General features: G+C 38.2%; 2 protein-coding genes and 1 pseudogene across 4 annotated transcripts; 2 read left to right on the forward strand and 1 right to left on the reverse strand.

The window, feature by feature from the left end:
- Nucleotides 1–6,244: 6,244 nt before the first annotated feature.
- Nucleotides 6,245–8,986, forward strand: LOC101293835 (transmembrane protein 18-like). Its single transcript, XM_004290385.1, has 4 exons — nt 6,245–6,439; nt 6,524–6,629; nt 8,353–8,501; nt 8,608–8,986. Exons 1-4 carry the CDS (start codon nt 6,299–6,301, stop codon nt 8,701–8,703), a joined length of 492 nt encoding a protein of 163 aa, XP_004290433.1. The 5' UTR covers nt 6,245–6,298; the 3' UTR covers nt 8,704–8,986.
- A 501-nt stretch (nt 8,987–9,487) lies between these two features.
- On the forward strand, nt 9,488–13,374 carry LOC101300793 (annotated as a pseudogene). Its single transcript, XR_184141.1, has 8 exons — nt 9,488–9,737; nt 9,801–9,949; nt 10,029–10,106; nt 10,236–12,008; nt 12,114–12,249; nt 12,350–12,735; nt 12,812–13,102; nt 13,300–13,374. The product of XR_184141.1 is annotated as an uncharacterized LOC101300793 (transcript).
- A 251-nt stretch (nt 13,375–13,625) lies between these two features.
- On the reverse strand, nt 13,626–16,049 carry LOC101294127 (protein SENSITIVE TO PROTON RHIZOTOXICITY 1-like). 2 transcript variants are annotated; one of them, XM_004290386.1, is made up of 2 exons: nt 15,976–16,049; nt 13,626–15,411 (listed from the first exon to the last, which is right to left on the reverse strand). In XM_004290386.1, exon 2 carries the CDS (start codon nt 15,387–15,389, stop codon nt 13,818–13,820), a length of 1,572 nt encoding a protein of 523 aa, XP_004290434.1. In that variant the 5' UTR covers nt 15,390–15,411; nt 15,976–16,049; the 3' UTR covers nt 13,626–13,817. The 2 variants fall into 2 exon arrangements, with proteins under 2 accessions (XP_004290434.1, XP_004290435.1); XM_004290387.1 differs by having other exon boundaries at nt 15,903–15,987.
- Nucleotides 16,050–17,226: the final 1,177 nt, after the last annotated feature.

The following is a 17,226-nucleotide window of genomic DNA, read 5'->3' on the forward strand; positions in this document are numbered from 1 at the left end:
TGTTTCTGATCTTACTCTCGTGTGAAAAGCAACTATTTGTTGTACTAGCTCCATTAGATCATCAAACGGGTCTCATCACTCTGAAACTGAAACAGCAAGTTAGCACCAATGCTCAAGAGTTAACATACATATAGCATGAAACGTAAGAGTTTCTTATCTTGATTAACTAACACATGTTACAACAACAATTGCAACATTAAGTGATACATGATACAAGCATTGAAAGAAACTGCAAAATAATATTTTCTAACGGTGTACTAATTTCAATGTACAGAAATGAAGAATGATCGAGATTAACTTGTCTTGCTACCTCAAGTAAATTTTCCAACAAATGAAGCTAATACAACATGTCCAAAGGATAAAAATTCACACCTGTCGCTTGGCATATTCTTGAGCAATTTCTCCAGCTAAGTTCCTGATTACAAGATAGTCACAGTAGTGAGGATATATATAGTCATATACCTAAGGGACCTTAACAAACATGCAAGGACTAAAATGATGAAACTCACATACCACAAATTGCGTATCATTCTGTTAGAAATTAAAAGATTCTAACCTGACATATTCATGTCCCCATGAACCAATATCACCGTCTAAACTTTAAGCTTTCCTGAAAGAAGTGGACATATAAAGACATCATTACACAGCTGTTATATACGACAAGTTCAAATAGTTATGCAATCGACAAAAGTATAACGCAGACACACCAAACTTCAAATAATAGACATACCCGTTCTCCTTCAGCAGACATGGTCAGTGCCAAAACCGACAATATATCCGCAAGGTATATCTGCATGCAATACACAGTATATTATTTAAACAAGAAAAAAATCTTATTATTATGGAAGTGGACAAGGCACCGATAGTTAAAGCATACCTTCAAATCTGAATCGGTCATTGTTTCATAGTATGCTTTTAGAGTTCCGTAACGGCTTTGGTACTGAGGTCATGGAACTAGTTGAGGTACGAATTTCCTGCCTACAAGATGAAATTTGATGTCATGTCAAGCCACACAGTAGTATCTGATCCATATAAGCAAATATTTTTGCTGACGAGTTAATAAAGTGAATACTGGCCAAAACTTAAAGCTTCCGTATCAAATAAAGTGAGGTCAAGTAAATTGCAACCCAAGAGAAAATATAGCACATACAAATCGTGGGCTGTAAATTACTAAAAAACACAGGCAGAAGAAGGAAGAAAAGAGAGGTCATAGAACATACCTCTAGCGCAACTTTCTGTAGTCCAGGATCAGAATCTTGAACCCTCTCCGCGTACAATTCTAATTGCTGCTTGAGGGCCAAATCTTCATCGGACTGCACATAACACAGATACAAATTCAGCGAAACCGACTATCCTTTGTAACCAATTCAAAAGCCGAACCCATTGCATTTACTTAACCAATACAGCTTGAATCCTCAGATTTTTCGATTTTAGATAATACAAACTTGGATAAACCGAAAAACAAGAAAGATGGTCTAGGGCAAAACAAAATTGTCAAAACCGTAAGAGATGGAATTGCATACCAAATCCTCGTCTTTCTTGTCATCTTTCTTTTTCGAATCCTTTGGGGGCGGAGGTTTGGTGGGCTCATCGTGCTTGCCGCTGCCGCTTGCGGTGTTGGTCGGTTCTTGCCCGCTTGCGGTGTTGGTCGGTTCTTGCCCGCTTGCGGTGTTGGTCGACGACGATGCTCTCTTTCTCTACGTTCATAGTTTCTTTCCTCTTGAACAAGAAAGTGTGACTCCTTCGATGCCGCTACCCACACCTTATCTCCGTTTTATTGGGCCTCCAGACCAGCCGGCCCATACAATCTGATCATTGTTTTTTCTTTTTCTTCTTTCTTTTCTTTCCATTAAGCAGTTTAAAAAAAAAAACAGATTTTATATTAGTTAAAACTGTTTTAATATTCCCGGAGTTTTAATATCTACTAGTTAAAACTGTTTATATCACAAAGACATATTCCCAATACAGAGCCTCCCTCTCACCCATCTGCACTCATCTGCAGATTAAATATTTGTATTTATGATCTATATAAAAAAAGTTAATTAATATATATTATTTATTTACATTAAATATATGTATATTTATTGAGTGTGTTTGCTAAGTTATTCATGCCAAACCGGTACGTTTACTAAGTTATTCATGTCAAACCAGTGCCCAGAATATTATCTCATCTCATCTATGAATCATAAAATGTGATTACACACTCTCACGTAAATGAGATATAACAGCCCATCTAAAAATTTGGTCAACCCGAATCAACGTCACTTATCACACTCTAAATATTACCTAAACTCTTTTCTGACTTATTTATCTTGATTGTTTCGCACACACTCTTACGTAGATGAGATGTGACTTATTCACCAATTATCGATAACGTTTTGAGTCCGGATCCACTCGATCAACCTTAAACCAACGTCACTTATTACACGAAAACGCTATTACCCACCTTTTCTTAACTTATTTTTGTCGATTCTTTTGCACACACACTCTCACGTAGATGAGATGTAGTAGCCTATCTAAAAATTTGTCTAATTTAACCTCCCGACGATATGGCTCCTTATAGGGAAGAATAAGCACAAATAGGGTTGACCACCTTGATCAGAGTCAAAACGTTATCGAAAATATGTGATATTTCTACCACAGCCGTATTTCACTATACCTATCACATCCTACGGACGATTTTTCAAATTCTGTTTGCAAGATATAGTTGTTTCATAAAGGTGTACACCTGCATAAAACCTACTATACAAGTTATACCACTGTAACAGACACGTTGTGGTTTCAATGACTAAAATTAAAAAAATTAAATCTTGACCGTTTGATGTTATCAGTGTATTTAAATACGGCTATAGACAAAAATTTACTAATTTTCGATAATGTTTGAATCTCGATCCACTCGGTCAACTAGTTGGCTTACTAGGATTTTATTGAATAAAACGTACTAAATTAAAAAAACGTTAAATTTGACATCATCAATGTGATTACGGAGGAGTAATAAGCATTTAAGCAGTCGTAATAGGCTCTTGGTAAAGATATAGATCCCGTCCGCCGTCGTTTCGATGTCGGTCAAACCAGTCAACACCATGCACCCTTCTTCCTCCCTAAAGGTAGCCCTGTCACGCATATATCATTTTCTCAAAATTTTTACATGGGTAGAAAGAGCGCATCACCCTAAGTGCGCGCTAATTTTCACGGAATTTTTCGAACACCTGAGCTATTTATTACCATTTTCGCAAGATTTTCAAGATAACATCTTCAATACACGATGTATATCTTTACATACATACATGGATAATCAAGATTAGAGGAAATAATATAAAAATATGGTGGTCAAACATATGAATTGTTATGAACGGTTAAGATTGCGTCGTGTAAATACACGTCGTGCATACAAGAATTTTCAAATAAAAAAAATAACTTAATAGTGAGATTTGACCCACGTGGCACATTCAGGGCCGCACACCTGTTCATGTCATTAAAGTCTTACCTTTTTTTTTCCACCATTTCAGAAATTTAAAAATTTATAGAAAATAGCTCCGATGTTAGAAAAATTCACCGAAAAATGTCACGAACCACTCACGAGACCCACTTCACAACTAGGTCCGTAAATTTGAGGATTGTGATCATGACAAACTAGAAAATATCCTCGACGTCCGTATACTTTAGAAAAATGTAATAAATAGCTTGGGTTTCCGAAATACGTCTTGAAAACTCTCACATACTCTGATACTCATAATGTCGCGTACTTCGTTATAAAACCGTTCGATTTGAGTTTCCTTTTATTTTCAGTTTAGTTTTTTCTTGATAGGTGTTTAGGAACTTAGGGTTGACTGAGTTGACCAATGCCCAATCAATGACGAAAATAGGTAAATTTTTTAGCATAGCCGTTTTATCTCCTCATGAGACTATCGAACGGTGTCATTACCCAAAATACGTTTTCTCCACATTGTTGTTGTATAATGTGTTGTTGTCCACATAACAAAGTAACAAAGTTAAACAACATTAGTCAGCATTCTAAGATTTAATTGAATGAAATGTGTTAAAATGAAAAAACATTAAATTTGACATCGCTAATGTCACAACAGAAGCTCATGTGGTAGATATTGTAGCTCTAACCTGAAATGTACAGGTCTTAAATCATCATGTAAAAATGTCTCTATACTATGATATATAGAAATGTGACATATATGCTTGTCAAAATACAAACTCATTTATTGTTCCTGATCCGGATATTGGGACATACATGAAGGTGAACTTAGATATAGAACATCATTGCCTTACAATAACTAGTTATCGTTCAAACTTGAGCACTACTTCTATATACACACTTGTCTTCTAGACACATAGATCATTAATCCAATGTAATAATTACAAAAGAAGCACACTTTTGTAGGTTTCCTATACCAATGCCGACACATTGTTTTGGCAAAATGTTAATTCATACGGGGTTTAGACTATTACTTCATTAGTGATGTCAAACTTTATTCACTCAAAGGGAACTATTGATTAGACACTCTTCAAATAAAGGAGACAAAAACTAAAAATGCATTCAATCACAAAGTTGCAGAAGTAAATACTCGTTACATTACTTTCTCTTTATTCAACATTTCAAAGTGATCAACCACTTGTAGCAACTCTTCTTTAGGTTCTATGCTTATCTTAACATAAATTTACAATAATCATGAAACAGAAATAAAAAAATCCATTTAGATGAAGAACTATAGTTATCTAATGAGACTGCAAATGTAAGATAGTTTATATCAGTATTTTGTCCAGCCATTTCTTCAGACAGCTAAGCAGAAACAATCGGTAGCATGTCTTCAAACGATGAAGCAACATCGATCGACAATCCACACAGCAATACCAATTCACATAGTAGAAGATAATCTGCTATCTGATATATAGGTGCCTAGAGGATTAATCTTCAACTCATCTATTAGAGTCCAAGATTCACTTGAGTCCTTATCAGCTAAACCTAATGTTTATCACTTTTAGTTAATCAGGTAATTAAGTTAAGGATTAATTTCAGTTTACTCTCATCAACTTTAGGTCGATAATCATGTTAGTCATTCTTCTTTCAATTTCATCAAAAACACCCCTCAACTCCCAATTTTCATCAACCGCGCATGTCCAAACCTCCAATCTCCATCCAATTCCTTTGTCAAGTGATGACTTGATATCAAGAAGAAAAGAAAAAAAGAAAAAAGAAAAAATAGACAAATTGTATTCAATCCTATCAAAATCACTAAGGTTAGAGGGTTGTGATGGGAACGAAGATGTGTTCGATATGGGGGAAAAATGGTCCGAAAGGTAACTTTCAGAATTTGATTTTCTTCTTGATATCAAGTCATCACTTGACAGAGAAATTGGATGAAGATTGGAGGTTTGGACATGCGCAGCTGATGAAAATTGGGAGTTGAGGGGTGTTTTTGATGAAATTGAAAGAAGAATAACTAACATGATGATCGACCTAAAGTTGATGGAGGTAAACTGAAATTAGTCCTTAAGTTAACAAACAAGTCTCCTACTTCTCGAATGACATAAAGTTCAACAGATAACAATATAGAGTCCCAATTAAAGCAAAGCAAATTGATTGCCATTATCCACCTAAACGATTGCACACAAAAAAACCTAGCATTACTAAAGGGACAATTGATTGCCTCACAAAGCACCAGAACTTGCATTTATGATCCTAAATTCTACAAACACCCCCACATTTTGCCTACATTTGGTCAATTAAACAGTACAAAAGCAGTATAGTTAAAATCACAGTGATTGCAGCGGATGCTAAAACAAACAATGAAACATAGAAACACAATCAGATGATGAAACCGAACAGAGTATCTCTTACTATAGCAAAGCAATTAAAACCATCATCACATGTTCGCAAGACCAAAGCCAAGCGACGCACCGACAAACATCAGTACAGACTTGAAGCCCGGATAGGCCCAACCTTCACGTTTTCAAACCCAGCGCCGGATGCCGTCCCAGGTCCATCCCCACACGTCCGGGGCCGCCCAGCTCTGCCCCATTGAGCACCGCATCGGGACCTGCTCAACCCGACTTTTACCCTTTTGGTAAATCAGGTAAATTTTGAGAAAATAATGCGTGGTAAATTATAATAACTGTTAACCGTAAGCTACCTTTTCTAGACACAGTAAATTTCGTTAAAACTTAAACTGCAAATTGTTGGACTCTTAAGTCTCAAGTCTCTCTCGGTGTTTCGTTTGGATCTGGGATTTCAATTCCATTCTTTCTTGGTGTTTTGTTTTCTGGAAAAGAGAGAGAGAGAGAGAGAATGGAGCAGATTCAGTCGGCTTTGGAAGCTCACCTGGACCAGATGGCGGATCTTGTCCACACAGTTTCCGCGGACTTCCGCTCTGGTCTTGGACCCGCTTTCGATAACTTGATCGGTTTCTTCCATGCTATCAACTGGAAGGTACCCACCCCTCTTTATCCCTTTTGTTCTATTATCTCTTTCTTTGAATGCAAATCTAATTCTTATTTACTTTCGGATTTGCAGGAAACATGGTTGATGTGCTTATTGGCATTCCACTTTCTATATTTGGTAACCGCCATTATCTCCAGAAAGAATCTTAACTTCCAAATGCTTTTGTTCCTTACCGCCTGTAAGTCCTCTTTCTATCTCTCTTGTTTTGGCATTGTGGATGAATCTCTTTCATTCTGAGCTTTACTTATTTACTTGTTAAGGAAATTTCGTCTTCAAGACTATCTCTATAGTAAAAGTACTGTATTCATTGTTTCCTGATTAGTTGAATACTTATCCTTTTCAAAATATAGGCCAACTATTTCCTTGAAACCTTTTTCTTCCCTTGAAACAACATACAGCTTAATTGGAGGTGGGTTTTTTTTTTTCGTTATAAGTATGTTTAGAAATGTTTCTAATGGATGCGGAACATTGGCTTCTGGCCAGACCTAGGATGAAGCACATAATATTTATATGCTTTGCGGCTAGATATGTGTCCTTATTGTTTTGTTACAGCTTCTATGGTTGTATTTTGCATACTTTAACAACAGAATAGTTGATGATGCAAAACCAAGTTGACTGCTAAAGGTAGAAGCATGATTGGGAAGGATAAGTGGGAACCTTTGCTCCAAGATCCGAGTTAATTCACACTCAGGTTATTTAAAAAAACTATCAGATCTGGCAGACATATGATTGGGTTTGTTGCCTTACTTCAAAATGGGAGAGATGCTTGTCAAGGAACTTGAGATTCTACTTGATCCACTCAACAGAAAGAAAATTTGCGAATGTGATCATAGTTATATAAGGCCACTCCTGACCATCAATCGATTGTGTGGCTGGCCAGTAGAAACAGTATGTGCAGCAAGTGCCGTGTACTGCTTTAATTGGGAAAAAAAATTTCTTTTCATGATTAGATCCTCTTTCTTTGCTCGCATATCCATGAAAATGAATTTATAGTTATTCACATGTAACAGAAGACATTTCCCTGGAATTTGGGGTTGTCAAATCATGACTGACATCCAATTATAAAACTTTTGACCAAATATTCGTGAAATTTTTCCGTGATGCGTGGATTTTATAAACCAGTAAAATAGTCAAGCTCTAGAGTGAATCTTTAAAGGAAGAGATCAAGAAATGTGGAAATTTTTGTTCGCGAATATGCAGAAAATTAATCCACCTTGAAGCTTCTGATATGTGATGTTTTAGGAAATGCCCCTGGAACTTCTAATATTTGGTGGATAGATGCTTCAGTAAAATTTGGTATGAGTTGTACGGCTGAGAATCTCATCCTCCTCATATCCTTTGTAAAAGCTCTTTGACTTAAAATTGTAGGTTGGTGGTTTTGGCAATTCCCTTGCCAACCAGTACTTTCTACAGGGACTTGTGGAATTGCACAGTCAATGATATTTGGCGACGTTCTGCTAGTGTATGAGAGCAAGAGTGATGCATTCCATGTGTTTAAGGGTTTTTCTTTAAGCAAGGGTACTGAGGATGTGATTTTACATGATTTTATGTAGATTTAGTTGGGAGCAAGAAGGTGGATGTGGTGTATTGCAAGTGCTTCGGGTTATTCCATTTTCTTACAGAATTTCGAGAGCTATCTGTTTATGAATTGTCCAGATGGAAGCTCCTTTGTTTTATTTGAGGAAGCATGCCAGCGCTGGTAGCTCTATGTTGATTTTTTTTTCTTTCAATTTACAGAGTTTCTATTTGCTTTCTAGTGAACTCTTGTCTAATATAAATTAAGAACCACGTGTTTAAACTCTTGTTGGTTGTAGGAATACTTGTAACTTTAGTTAGGGAAAACATTTTATGGATGTTTCCTTTGAATCCGGAATACTTATATGGACAGTGATATTATGCAGTGGCTGGAGTATATCTTGCTGAGAGGTTCAATGGTTTACTGCGCCAGAACTGGAGAAGTTTCGCCAGCCAGAATTACTTTGATTCTAATGGAGTTTTTGTGTCAGTACTTTGGTCGGGGCCTCTTCTTGTGATTGCAATCATAATCTTGGTTAGTATCTGCAATTACTTGCTATATTTTCTTCCACTTTTAATCATTATGTAGTTTCCTTCTATGCAACTATTTACTTTAGCCTGACCTCAGATTACTGTCACAGATAAACACGCTCTTTTCCCTATGTCATCTGATTGTCAAGTGGAAAAAAGCTGAGCTAAGACACCGTGCACGACTTTCCCAGAATAAGCAGGATTGAGTTCCTCCCATGATGGATAGCTGAACATGGAGTTCTTTTCTTCTTTCTCTTTCTTATTCTTATTTTTGGGGGTGCTATGGTTACGATGTAGATTCTTCTTGGGGTAGTGTTTCCCTTATAGTTATGAATGGTGTCAATGACCAACCAAGTAATGTGCTCAAGCTCCTAATACCTTTAGTTTATCTTTTGTAACATTATTTTCTTGACGAAGACTTTTTAATTTTTTTATTTCTTTATCCATAGTGATCGCTCTTCATTTTTTTGTCAATGTATCATCTCTAGCGTATTGTATTGGACTATTTTTGGTAATTGATCCCTATATACATATGGCACGCGTTTTCTGCATGCTTTATATGAAAATCAAATCTCTTGTTAACAATTGAGTATATGTTTTTTTTGCTTTAAAACATTTGATTGTTCCTGTGAAGTTGTGTGGAGGCCTAAATCTCTCGTTGAGAGACATTGCTTGCTTGCGCACAATTTTAATTAAGCGAATTTTCTCACATATGCGCTTCCTATTTCTTGCCTTGGTGGTCTTCCAATCCAAACCTCTCATGCTCGTTGTTGTCAATAGCATGAGGGAGAGCTCAACCTCACACTTATTATTGATTTCGTAATAATAAAATAAATGTCTGTTTCTCATTATTGATTTCGTAACGCTCCATTTTTAGCGGAAATTAAACAGAGCCCGTTGAGTAGAAAATCGCAACGGTCGCCAGTTCACCACCAGAATCTTCCATTTGTTTTCTTTCTCCCAACAGCCCTAATCCCAAGCAAAGCCGCCATGGCCGGAGAAGAAGAAGAGCCGAAAATCCCAGTGTTCACAGTCCTCAAGAACGGAGCGATTCTCAAGAACATGTTCATCGTGAAGCCACCGCCACACTCTCAACCAATCGCCTCCGAAGAAATGTTGATGGTGGGGCGCCACCCCGACTGCCACATCGTGCTGACTCACCCCAGCGTCAGCCGATTCCACCTCCAAATCCTCTCCGATCCTTCCTCGCGCAAGCTCTCTCTCACCGATTTATCATCCGGTAAGTCTTTTCCCTTAGGGTTTTGGCTTTGAAATCGAACTCATCAGGTAAGTCTAATTGCAGTGCACGGGACTTGGATCTCGGACAAGAGGATTGAGCCAGGGGTTCGAGTTGAGCTGAGGCAAGGCGACACGCTCAGGGTTGGTGCTTCTAGCCGGCTCTATAGGCTTCACTGGATCCCACTCAGCCACGCCTATCAAGACTCACTCAGGGTCTGTACGTGTTCGTTTCTATTTTGGGATGCAGCTTAGGTGTTTGTTGAAATGTTCATGACCTCTATATGTCTTGCAGCTTCTGAATTCTTCTGCAATGGAGTCTTTGTTCTCTGATGAGCCTCAAGGAGGAGATCACAGTGTTGACAACTCTGAGGTAAACAGTTTCTTGATTTCTTTTATTTTTATTTTTCTCATCTGTTTAGGTATAAACATAGATTGTAACGTGTTTGTCGAAATGATTTCAAGGATTTTCTTTCGCCTTTGTATGTGTAATGTGTTACAGGCTGTGAATATGTTGCCAATTGAAAACGCCGAATTTGAATCTACTGAATCCATTTCTGAGGTTACAGAATCTCTAGTCTGTGATGATAATTTGGGATTTATTGGGAGGAAGGAGATCCCATCAGCTCCTCCACTATGTGAACATGGTGGCCAGAACTCATCTAAAGTTGTTGGCCAAGAGAACGAATTGTCAACCTTCTGGGCCTTTGGAACTGAATCGGTGAACCTGTTTTATCCTCTTGAATACTCTACTTCTAATTCAGAGGAACACCAGTACCTGCAACTTAACTGTGTCACAGGAGGTTCTGAACTAGATAAGATCCCAGAGAGTTCTTCTTCGCATGAAAAAGGAGAATCTTCTCCTATTGTTCAAGTGTTGGAAAAAGACCAGGGACAGAGTGATATATCTGCTCTTCTTTCAGCTGGACCTTTTGTGAGACAGAATTCATCCTTGCTGGAGACCAAATATCAACAAGTCGAAGAAGATAGCATGAGCCTCGAAACAAATTCAGACTTGCTGGTTAATCTGGATGGCAAAAGCTCTACAACGAAAGACCATGGACAGACTGATCAATTGTGTCTATCTTCTGAACCTCTTCAATATTTTGATGAGAAGGAAGAGGATGCCTGTCCTGCTGCACAAATATCTGGGAGAACTGACGGTCAGAGCTCTTTGAGCAAAGACCATGGACAGACTGATACTGACTTTTGTCTTTCATATGGACCTTCTGTGATGGAGAACTCATCTTTGCTGGTTGGGGAGATCAACAATCAACCAGATGAAGAGGAAAACACAGCACATAAACCAACCTTGTTGGTTAATCTGGATCCTGAGAATACTAATGAAATCAGATGTCTTATTGATGAAAGACATGCAGAAACTGAAAAGAGAAGTGTGTCACCCAAAAACCACCATGAAGAGAGGGATATCAAGACCATCTCCTCTGTGCCTCCTGTCGAAGATTCTACCGACTCATTTTCACCAGATGGGGTTCTCTCAGAGACAATAGATAACAAAGAGAATCAGACTCTGCTATCTATCTGTGTTGTAGTAGGACAGCCTGAATCAGAATTCTGTAAAAGCCCTCCCCTGACATCCGAAGATAAGTCAATCTTTGGAGAAAACATTTGGGCAAGAAGAGGTAAACCTGCTTGTGCTGTTCGTATTCAAACAGAGAGAAGTAGAGAAAGATCAACTGTGGAGGCAGGAATTGAGAAGAATTTTGATCTGGAGGTGGAAATCTTTACTCCAGACAAGGAGAATCTAACACCAAATACAAATACCCTTCGTCTGAGATCTTTGAAAAAGAAGAACGAGGTAGAAGTTAAGCTAGATGATAGTCAAGAGGAGCAGGAAATCTTTAATCCTGACAAGGAAAACTTTACACCAAATACTCTTCAACTGAGGTCCTTGAGGAAGAAGGGTAAGCTAGAATTAACCAATTCCAAATCCCACAGATCGTCTGTGTCGAAGCAAAACTTAATCTCCAATATCCCTAAAGAAGATCTGCTGGTGTGCCCAGGAAAAGATAACCAGAAACTGAAGGATCTCCAAGGAAGACAATCAGTAGAAACTATTGCCAGGAATCAAGCAATGCTGGAAAAAGAGTTGATGCTAACAAAATTAGGCACGGAAAGGATGCCATTCCAATCATTAAAAACTTCTGCAGTCAAGAACAGCAGTTCAGAAGCTTCAGTCTCTGATGTAGCTACTAAAAGCAGCACATCTCTCACTTGTAGTCGAACAAAGGAGCAGGTCAAGAATGCACTCTCTGTAAGTTGATTAACACTAAATGTTAAACATGTTTCAACAATTTATTCCTATGGTGCAAACTAGCTTTAGCAAGTATGAACTTATTACTCAAAATTTGATTTTCAGAATAAATTTATTGGAGAAGGAAAGAAGGGTTGGACTATGGTTGCAGACACTAATACTCTGCTTAACAAGGAATCAAGGAAAGCATTGCAACTTCTACAAGGTCTTAAGGGGACTCATTTGATCATTCCAAGAATGGGTAATGAAATTTTGAGTGGTCCACATATATCATTGACATTGCCTGAATATGATATTGTACAACTGATACTAATAATTGCAATTGCTTTTATCTCAATCAGTTATACGGGAACTGGATTGCTTGAAACAGTGTGGCAGCCTGTTTACAAAGAAAACAGAGGCTTGTTTGGTTCTGGAATGGATTGAAGAGTGTATGGTAAAAACAAATTGGTGGATCCATATCCAGAGCTCACTGGAAGATGGAAGGCTGATGGCTCCAACCCCTCCTGCTTCTCCGCGGTCTCTATTTAGTGAGAACGGTTTGGAACTTACTTCTGGAACAACAAGCTCGTTTCCCTTCCTCAGGCGTTGGAGCTCTATGGAACTCGTTTCGCCAGCAGCAGAAGATCATATACTTGATTGTGCTCTTTCCCGTAGGAAGAGGAGCAATGAGCAATTTGTCCTTCTAAGTAATGATATCACCATGAAGATCAAAGCCATGGCAGAGGTAATACTGCATCTCTATCAATTATCTTTGTATCACATAATCCAGGTTCTAAACATGTCTGTATGTTTCATCTCAGGGTTTGATTTGTGAGACAGCTCAGGAGTTCCATGAGAGTCTAGTGACCCCATCTTCGGAGAGGTTTATGTGGGCTGGTAGCTGTCCCCGCGGGCGTACTTGGTCCTACTTAAATGATGTACTTTTGGCGGGGAAGTATGATCACTGCCAACTGAAGAAGTCATCAAAGGGAGAAGGTGCAAAAGGTCTGAAGCTCATTTTGCTCCACAGTTCTCATTATGGGCAGATCCATTAGATCAGCTAAAACTCTTTAGCCTGTACTGCAATAGGTCGACTGCTGTGCGGATTTATCGTTTGCTTCTATCAATCACTTGACAATGCAATTGATATGAGCCTGAATTTCTGGACAAAAAGTTATATGATATGGTATCTTCTACATTCTAATAGATATGATGCAATTTATGTTTGAAGCTTGGATAAAAAGTAAAAGGCACAAAATGCAATTTGTGCATAGAATAAGATTTGTTGTCTTACATTTTCAAATTACAGCAGTTGAATGACAACAGTGGTGCAACAGATGATACAGAAGTGAGCTCTGATGGCGTTCGATTACTTGGATTATAAACTCTTAAGCAGGAGCATTCACCCTAGGCCTGGAGATTCATTTACCTTTTTTTTTTTTTTTTGGTGGTTTCAATTAATATTTTCATGTCCTTTTTTTTTCATTTCTGTTAAACCTATGTGTAATATAAAGTTCCTTTTTCCATTCCAAAGCATTCATCAGACAAACAAACTGTTGTCTCTTCAAGAAGACAGCAAGATTGGCGAAGCTACACTGGAGTACTGCCGTCATTTGGTCCGACTATTCTTACGGCGGTGGCCTTGTGTTCGGATCCTTGCATCCATAATTAAAGGAAAAGTAGATGGAAAGCAAGTGCCATTTTGGTAGTGCAGAGAATTAAAGGAAATCACTTATTCAAGTTTAAGAAATCACATAATACATAGGGATCACCTAAACTTACAATTGTTACAGAAAATGATACTCCTGGTCCAAGTAGTCGTCAGTGTCACTCGACCTGTTTGGAATTTGACTCGCCTCCAGTTTTGTGAGTGTAATTACAGGACCCTGGCATGAGAAAAGAGAATGAACTCTCTGAATCTTCAAATGGGGGTCGAGGGAACTCATGAAATCCATCAAAATTACATGTGTCAAAATTCAACGGCGAGAAATAACAAGTAGGATCGTCGACACTTTCTTTCACATCCATAATATTCTGAACCAAACCACCGGCACTTGGAAGAGTGGAACCAAAATTGAAATTGATGCTACCAACTCTGTTTGGTGCTTCACTACCTTCCCCATGTTCAGATGCCCCAACAGCAGTTTTTGTTTCATCGAGGGGAATGGCAGGAGTGTGACCTTGGAACAGGGCAATATGGCCAAAAAGCTTGTCTTTCCTGGAGAAGGTTGTGCCACAAGAACAAAGCCACTTGTCCTTACCACAGTGCTTCTCATGAGTCTTGAGATCTGCAATAACGGAGAACTTCTTGGTGTTGCATCTGCTGCAAGTGTAACTTTTGTCACAATGGGTTCTCTTGTAGTGATTTTTGACACATAAAATGGTCTTCAAAGGCTGAAACTTCTTGTGATCCTTGTTCCGCTTGCAACCAGCATAAGGGCATGAATACCTTTTGATGAGTGTTGGTTCAGAACTAGAATCTTTGTTGGGCTTTGCAAGTGCAGCTGGGGTTTTGTACTCGTCTCCATGACCTCTCATGTGCATCCTTAAGTTTGCATCCCTCTTGAATCCCTTTCCGCATATAGCACAGAAATGAGTATGTGGTGCAAGGATTTCTTCTTTCTCTAGCTGTAAGATTTCGTAAGTACCAGGTGGAAGGTTCTCGCCTTCATCAGCATCCTCTTCATCTTTTGATTCATGTTCTTCAATGTGGTAGTTTAGCTCAGTCCCATAGTTACTGATCGGGTCAGTTTGGTTGGGCTGCTCAGGTAACTTGCTTCCGCAATTCATTTGCAACTTAACAGAAGCTTCAGTTCCTGCTCCAGAAGAAACAAATGAACCACCAAGCTGCCCGAACTGTACCGCAGATGCTGAGGCGCTGGAAAGGGTATGCTTGACGGATGGAAGAAGACTACCTGCCGTAGAGATCAATTGAGCTATGATTGAAGTAAGATCAGCAGTAATGAGCTGCTGTTGTTGAGCCACCAGCTCATCAGGTCGTCCTAGAACTTGTCCTCTCCGGCCAACAATCAAATGCACTAAATCTTGGAGCTGATGGATCTTTTGTTCCAGGAAGGATAGATTGGTCAACATTGTACTCGGATCCCAATCTTGAATCTTACTGGCGTGAAATATCTCATTCATCTGAACATCTTCCCCATCTGCAATTGTTTTCTCATTGTTGGAGTTGTGAGGAAGTGAAGTTTGATCCTCAGATGGCTGGCTGAGTTTCTGGAAGGATGGTTCAATCCTAATGCCATAATCTAAAATGGAGGGATCTTCCCACTTGTTTTGATGCTGGTGTGCACTGAAATTGGCAAACTTTGGCCGATCTGAGCAAGTCTTATTTCTTAAATCCTTTGCCCAGGTGTCTGCACAAACCTTATCTTTATGATCCATTTGTCAACTTTGCTTGCTTAACCTGAGGCGACAAAATCAAACACCAAACCAGCCGAATTTAATACGGGATGATAGAAAATTCAGTCACAGCTCATTGCAAATAAAAAGTAATTGAACTAGTTTGTATTCAGTAAATTGGCCAAAGAAAAAACAAAAAAGCAGAGTATTCAGTAGACTATCAAAAAATTGAGCTGGTTATATCTAAAGGAAAATCTGATAAAAAAATTACAGATCAATTCAAAGAAGATCCCTAAAATCTGAGTTCAATATGGCTAGCATACAGATAATTTTCTTTTTTCATCTTTGTATATGGCATAAAAGCTGGAATCTTTTTCAGTATGACCTAAGTAGGTAAAATCAGTCATTTCCTCTCCAAAAATCATGTAGGAAGGAACCCCAAATCCCACAAAAAATATCAAGTCCTAATTGGCAAATCAGAATCAATATGAGTGTAACAGGATGAAATAGCATAAGATTCTAGCAAATACAAAAAGCTAAATATACAAAACCCACCATATAATCAATCAGAGAAGCTGGAGCAGCTAACAGAAAGAAGTTTAAGAAGCCTAGAATAAGAGAAACTGACCAGATTGGAGATGGGGGGTGGTCTGGTGTTACAGACTCGTACTTGAAAAGCCAAAATGGAGGAGAGGGGAGAAAATGGGGTTGCAATCTCTGTTCCCGTCAACCCCGTCAATCGAACCGTCCATTTGTCGCGTCTGATCTGATTGATCAAGTTCAATTAGTGCAAAAATTGACTTTTGGTATATACATATTGACTGGGCGAGCCGGTGGCGGTCTTACATGGTGGATCAGGTCATCCTTGTTTGTCCTTGATTTTAATCCTATCCATTCAGTCAATATCAAAAGGTCCTAAACATGACACCTCGTATTTCTGGAAGAGGCCTCAATTCCCATATATCCAAACGACAACCTCACCAGCAACTAGGGCTCCTCCGGGATTCCATCTTTCTTCGACTTCAGTTTTACTGTGTGTTTGAATATGGGTGAATTATCAAGAATTTATCAAAAATAAAAATTTCTAATTTCTTTGAACACTTTTCACCATTTGGATTATTATCCAATGAAATTTGTAATTTCTATGGGAAAATAATCGTGAATTTAGGAGCTTAAATTCCCGACTTGAATTCCTCCCAAAATAGGCATCATTTGTTAATGAGTGCGGCTATTGGGACCTCCAGATTTGCTCATTGTACCTCCTTGTCTCTTTATACCTCTTTTTTATTTTTAAAAAATAAGCATTTGCTCATTAGACCTCCTTTCAAATTCTTAAAATAACCTTAGGTTTGTTATTCATATATATTTCAATAATTTACTCATTATACCTTTTATTCGCTCTCTAGATCTCCCACACTTTAATTTTTTTTTTTGCATGAAAACATCTATTTCAGACCTCGATTGCTTGATTTCTTTTTTCTTCTTCTCTTTTTTCATGAAAACCTCTTTTGCAACCTCAATTCCTTGTTGTTGTTGTTGTTTTTTATTTTATTTTTTTGCATAGAATGTCATTAACCTATATTATTTGATCAAGTTGTAAGAACAATTTTTCAATGACAACAATTTAAAAAAATTTAAATTATGAATTGTTTTCACAATCAATTGCAAAGCAGCAAAGCGATGTTTGTGACCGAACGTATAGTAAGTTAGTAACTACAAAAGTAAGAAAATAGGTATACATGAAGCAAATTTGATGAAATATTAAAGCAAGCTAAAGACCCAGAAACCTTTGACCTAGAAGAAAACCCTAAAAAGGCCAATTGCGTCTTCATCAATGGAGATTCTTCCATTTGGCGTAGTAGTTCTTTGCGATTGAGCA

Source organism: Fragaria vesca, linkage group LG2 (assembly GCF_000184155.1).
Source record: "Fragaria vesca subsp. vesca linkage group LG2, FraVesHawaii_1.0, whole genome shotgun sequence".
In the NCBI taxonomy this organism is placed as follows: domain Eukaryota; kingdom Viridiplantae; phylum Streptophyta; class Magnoliopsida; order Rosales; family Rosaceae; genus Fragaria; species Fragaria vesca.